Source organism: Orycteropus afer, unplaced genomic scaffold, assembly GCF_000298275.1.
Source record: "Orycteropus afer afer isolate SDZICR_OR568_19922 unplaced genomic scaffold, OryAfe1.0 scaffold00007, whole genome shotgun sequence".
Taxonomy (NCBI): Eukaryota; Metazoa; Chordata; class Mammalia; order Tubulidentata; family Orycteropodidae; genus Orycteropus; species Orycteropus afer.
Window position 1 is genome coordinate 22592646 of NW_006921594.1, and position 6677 is coordinate 22599322.

A 6677-nucleotide genomic window follows, 5' to 3' on the forward strand; every position below is an offset into this window, starting at 1 on the left:
CACACACACACACACACACACACAAAAGGCTCTAAAACTATTACTATTTTTTCTCTCATAGCAAACCTTGTTCTTTAAAATGTTCTGGCAAAGACAGAGCCATGCTACTTCATCTATTTACCTACATTTATCAATCACCACTGTATTAATTCAGACATTATATTGTGGAATTATAAAAAGTGTTTTTTGTTCATTAGTTCCTTATTAAGAAATTCAAGTTTACCTATTTTATTATAAACAGAAAACAAAGCTGAGTCAATAAATGCAAACATAAATTGAAATCCATGATAGTAAAAACTCATATGTGCACTTCATTCCTGGGTAGGCAAAATGCCAATAAAGTTAAAAATATAGTTTTCTCACCAATTCAGAATGATCATTTATTGACATATTTTTAAATATTTATGGCTTATGCAGCAAAATATTAAAGCCATAGATCATTCCCAGATTAATATATTCAAAACATAACTGCTTTTACTGGTTATTTTTTTGAGAGTAAAACTCTAAAAGCAAAATGAAATTAAAATATTATTCCTCTGTTATTCCTTGTACTAAAGGAGAAGAGGAATGTTTGCAAAGAAAATGTGGCAGTTTTGCCACTACCAGCACTTCAGAAGAAACACTCAATATGCTTTTCCAAAGGTATTTATTTTAAGAACAGTCATTTAAAATTGCTGTATACCTACTTCATTTGTTTAACAATAGTACTTTTTCCAGATTCTCCTGCTCCTGCAACAGAAAGAGGAGAGTGTTATCAATCTGCACACCAGATTTGTATAGATATTAACCCTGTGACTATCACTTTCCCTTGGGTAATTTTCTAACAGACATGTCTCCAGTGTTAAGGAGAGTAATATCTCCGTCAAGTCTTGAAAGGTATCAACTGTCTAATTTCCAGGATAGCAGAAGACAGTGAAACCACTTCTATGTTTATGTTAGATCCAGATTGGATCTGGCTCCGATTGTGGAAAAAGTCCATCACTGCATTTGAACATCATTTGGAAGGCTTGTATTTCCTAGCTTTGTAACCCAAAGAAAATGGTCCCCAACTTGTGTCTAGGTTACCCTCCTTCTCCCAGAATGTCTCTTTATATATCCCATTTAATCAAATAAGTATTAAAAAAAACACAAAAACTATGAGCCAATAGTCTTCTATTTCCAAAACTTTTCAATATAAAACTTTATTTTGGTATTCAATCAATTCTACAAACATTATATAGAACACAATATTCGTATGATTTTTAAAAGATAAAACATGAAAAGTAAATGGTTGTTTCAGACTACGTTGCTAGGCCAAGAGATTATTTCTTGAATATCCTTTTCCATTAGGGAGTTTTCTCTGGAAAATGAATATCAGGAAGATATAAGTGGTATGACCTAGGATTGAAGTTTGTCTGTGTGTGTGTGTATGTCTGTATGTAATAATTTTGGTTAGTCTTCTAAAGCCTTAATTTCTTTATGTATAAACAGGATGCTTACCTCATACAGGGAGCTCTGGTGGTGTAGTGCCTAAGGCATTTATTTGACTGCTAACCAGAAGGCTGGCGGTTCAAACCCACCAGCCATTCCTCAGAAGGAGGACTGGGCAATCTACTTCTGTAGTGATACTGTCTCGGAAACCCAAGGAGGGGTCAATATGAGTCAGATATGACCCAACAGCAGTGAGTTTGTTTTTTTTTTTCTGGTTTTAGAGTCACTTTGGAAAATACCTTGGAAGTTTCTTAAAATGTTAAACATATACCACTCACATAATCCAGATATTCCAACCCTAGATATTTACACTAAAGAAATGAAAATGTATGTACTTACAAGAATTTTTACATGATTGATGGTAACACTTTTATTTGTAAAAGTCCCAAAGCTTAACACCTTAAATGCTAATTGACAGGTAAATGAACAAGAGCAACAGAAATGTGGGATATTTTTACAGTGAAATACTACAAGCAATAAAAAAGAACAAATTGTTGATGTGTGCAAAAAGATGAATAAATTAAAAATAAATATATTGAGTGAAAAAATCAGGACACAAAAGTGCACATAATATTGTTCCATTTAAATAAAATTCTAGAAAAGATACACCAAAGTGTGGTGACAGATCAAGGACTCTGGTGACGTAGTGCCTAAGGCATTTGACTGCTAACCAGAAGGCTGGTGTTTCAAATCCACCAGCCACTCCTTGGAAGGAAGACTGGGCTATCTACTTCCATAGAGATACTGCCTCAAAAACCCAGAGAGGGGTCACTATGAATCTGATTTGACTTGCTGGTAGTGAGTTGAGTGAGAGTTGAACATCAGATCAGAGGTTACCTGGGAGAAGAGGTAGTTTTTGATAATATGGAGGAAAGAGGAAAATCTAGGCATAATGAAAATGTTCTCAATACCTTGATTATGGAAATGCTGTTTTTATGGGTGTTAAGATCTATTGCAATTCATAAATTTTATTTGTCAAATATGTGCCATTTATTTTAGGTGAATTATATCTTATTATGTTGCCCCCCCAAAAAAAATAACAAAAATGATAAACTATAACATTATATGTCATCATCCAGAAGAATACAGAACATCAAACAAAATATTTGAACAATTTTCAAGTGATATTAGTACCATAATATCAGGAATGTATCTGTGTGCTTTAGAAAGTAGGATATCATATATATGTTATGATATCATATGTACGTTATATACATACATACACATACACACACACACACACATAATGTATATATTTGTATTTTGTCATTGTTTTTAGGGGCCCTCACATTGCCTCTGACTCATAGTGAACTTGTGTACGGCAGAACGGAGCACTGCCTGATCGTGCACCATTCTCACAATCCTTGCTGTGCTTGAGTCCATGGTTGCAGACACTGTGTTAGTCCTTCTTGTTGAGAGTCTTCCCTTTTTTTGCTGATTTTCCACTTTACCACACATGATATCCTTCTCCAGTGAATGGTCCCTTCTGACAACATGACCAAATTGGGTGAGACGAAGTCTGGCCATTCTCGCTTCCAAAGAGCACTCTGGCTGCACTTCCTCCAGAACAGATGTGTTCATTCTTCTGACAATCCGGGGTACCTCCAGCATTCTTTGCCAACACCACAACTCAAAAGCATTTACTCTTCTTCAGTCCTCCTTATTCACTGTCCAGCTTTCACATGCTTATGAGGTAACTGAAAATGCCATGACTTGGGTTAGGTGCACTTTAGTCTTCAGAGGGACATGTTTGCTTCTTAACCCTTTAAAAGATCTTATGCAGCAGATTTTCCCAGTGTAACATGACATCTGATTACTGACTGCTGCTTCCATTGCAGGCTGATTGTTGGTCCAAGGAAAATGAAATCTTTGGCAACTTCAATCTTGTCTCTATTTATCATGATTCTGCTTGTTGGTCCAGTTGTGAGGATTTTTGTTTTCTTTATGTTGAGGTGTAATCCATACGGAAGACTCTAATCTTTGATCTTCATCAGTAAGTGCTTCAAATCTTCTTCACTTACAGCAAGCAAGGTTGTGTCAACTGCATATTGCAGGTTGTTAATGAGTCTTCTTCCAGTCTTGATGCTGCGTTCTTCATATAGTCCAGCGTTTCAGATTATTTGCTCAGCATACAGATTGAATGAAATAGTGAAAGGATATAGCTCAGACACATATCCTTCCTGATTTAAACTATGTAATATCTCCTTGTTCTGTTTGAACAACAGCTTCTTGGTCTATGTACAGGCTCTTCATGAACATAATTAAGTGTTCTGGAATTCCTATTCTTCAAAATGTTATCTATGATATGATATGATCTGCATAGTCAAATGCCTTTGTATAGTCAATAAGGTACAAGTAAACATCTTTCTGGTACTCTTCACTTTCAGCCAAGATACATCTGACATCAGCAATGATATCCCTCTTTCCACATCCTCTGCAGAATCCAGCTTGCATTTCTGGAAGTTCTTTATCACTATACTGGTGCAACTGTTTTTGAATTATTTTCAGCAGCATTTTACTTGCATGTGATATTAATGATATTGTTCAATAATTTCCCCATTCTGTTGGATCACCTTTCTTTGGAATGGGCACAAATACCCATTCCCTCCAATCAGTTGGCCAGGCAGAGGTCTTTCAATTTACTTGGCATAGATGAATAAGTGTCTCCAGTGCTGCATCTATTGGTTGAAACATCTCAATGGGTATTCTGTTAATTCCTGGAGCCTTGTTTTTCACCAATTCCTTCAGTGGTGCTTGGAATTCTTCCTTTAATACCATTAGTTCTTTATCACTTGCCACATCCTGAAATAGCTGAACATCAACCAATTATTTTTTGTGCAGTGACTCTGTGTATTCCTTCCATCTTCTTTTGGTGCTTCCTGCATCATTCAATATTTTCCCCATAAAATACTTCAATATTACAACTGAAGCCTTGATTTTTTTCTTCCATTCTTTAAGCTTGAGAGATGCTGAGTGTGTTCCTCCCTTTCAGTTGCCTAACTCCAGATCTTTTACATTTTATTATAATCATTTTCCTTGTCTTCTTGAGCTGCTCTTAGAAATCTTCTGTTCAGCTCTTTTATCTTGTCACTTCTTCCACTTGCTTTTGCTACTCTCCATTCAAGAGCAAGTTTCAGTCTCTTCTGGCATCTATTTTTTCCTTTCCTGTCATTTTAATGACCTTTTGCTTTCTTCATTTATGATGTTCTTGATGTTATCCCACAACTTGTCTGGTTTTGTGTCATTGTTGTTCAATGCTTTAAATTCATTCTTCAGATTGTCTGTCAATTCGGTTGAGATATGCTTGATCATACTTTGGCTCTCATGGACTTGTTTTAATTTTCTTCAGCTTCATCTTGAACTTGCTTATGAGTAATTAATGGCTGGTTCCACAGTCAGCTTCTGGTCTTGTTTTGGCTGAGGATACTGAGCTTCTCCATCACCTCTTTCCATTGATGTACTCAATTTGATTCCTGTGTATTGGATCTGGCAAGGTCCATGTGTATAGCTACTGTTTATGTTGTTGAAAAAGGGTATTTGCAACAAATAAATCATTCATCTTACAAAATTCTATCATGTGATCTCCAGCATTGTTTCTATCACCAAGGCCATATTTCCCAACTACTGGTCTTGCTTCCAACTTTTACATTCCAATTATCAGTAATAATCAATACATCTTAATTGCATATTTGGTCAATTTCAGACTCCAGAGGTTGGTAAAAATCTTCAGTTTCTTCATCTTTGGCTCTAGTGGGTGCTGTGTAAATTTGAATAATAATAGTATTCACTGGTCTTTCTTGTAGCCTTGTAGACATATAGATATTATCCTATCACTGATAGCACTGTACTCCAGGATAGATCTTGAAACATTCTTTTCCATGATGATTGAGATGTAGTTTTTCTTTAGTTTGTCTTTCCGAGCAAAGTAGAGCATATGATTGTCTGATTCAAAATGGCCAATACTAGTACATTTCAGCTCATTAATGCCTAATATGGAAACTCTGGTGGTGTAGTGCCTAAGGCATTTGACCGATACCAGAAGGCTGGCAGTTCAAATCCACCAGCCACTCCTTGGAAGAAAGACTGGACAATCTACTTCTGTAGAGGTACTACCTCAGAAACCCAAGGAGATGTCACTATAAGTAGGTCTTGACTCAATGATAGTGAGAGTGAGTTTGGCCAGTTCTTTGAGAAGTAGATGGCCCCTTTCCTTCTTCCAAGTCTATCTTAGTAGGGGAACTCTGCTGAAACCTGTCCACCTTGGGTGATCTTTCAGGTATTGGAAGTGCCAGTGGCATAACCTACGGCCTCATGGCAACATGCAAACAACCACAGTATGACAAACTGACAGATGAGTGGTGAGGTTTTGTTTTAAACAATGGGATAAATGTGATGGGACAATGAGACTTAGGAGGAGTCATGGAAGGATGTTTAAAATGATTATTACATTGGGATGATGGCTATATGAAAAGAAGCTAAAAATGAATAAAACTTTTGAGAGTAAATTCAATGAGGAAATTAGATTAAAATTACTACAATATGTAGGGTATTCATAAAATATAAAATCACATTTTCAAATTTTTACTAATCATAGACATTCAAGAGATGGAAGAAAGGACAGTATAGAGTCAGTCTTTTTTTTTTTTTGTAATTTCAATGTTCTAGGTTTATAAGCAAGGGAAAGGAGAAATAAACAAAATAGGGTTATAACTAGAGTTCCTCAAGGTTGATAATACAAATTAGTTCATGAAGTTTTTCATCAAAATCACGAATAAGTCTCTGAAATGATGAGGAAAAGTCAGGACTTTATAAATTATATGAAATTATATCTTCTTGAACATATCCTCAGATTACAACCGATGCTTACCAACAGAAATACAACATTGAACTAAATGGGAAAAGGGCCACATAGTTTTAAAACGTTATTCCAAGCACTTTTGCTCCAAAATGCCAAGGAATAGATTTTTAACCTGTTAATACTAATTTATGTGTCTCTAAGAGAAAGTAAGGGCTTAATATGTTACTAGAAATTCCAGAAATTCCGTAGTAAAACATGTTCTAAGTGTTGGTGTTAATTTTGAACAGATTCCAAAATAGCACAACTGAGACAATGTAAGATTTGCAGGAAAAAAATCAAATTTAGGACAACTAATAGCATAGTGCCTAAGGCACTTGACTGCTAACCAGGAGGCTGGCGGTTCAAACCC

At 35.7% G+C, this 6677-nt stretch overlaps 1 protein-coding gene across 1 annotated transcript in view; it reads right to left on the minus strand.

The window, feature by feature from the left end:
* GNAT3 (G protein subunit alpha transducin 3) overlaps window positions 1-6677 on the minus strand; it is a 74210-nt gene that overhangs the window by 51239 nt on the left and 16294 nt on the right. Inside the window, exon 2 of the mRNA XM_007944807.2 lies at window positions 687-729. Coding sequence (XP_007942998.1) covers window positions 687-729 — 43 coding nt within the window. The remainder of the gene's footprint in view (window positions 1-686; window positions 730-6677) is intronic.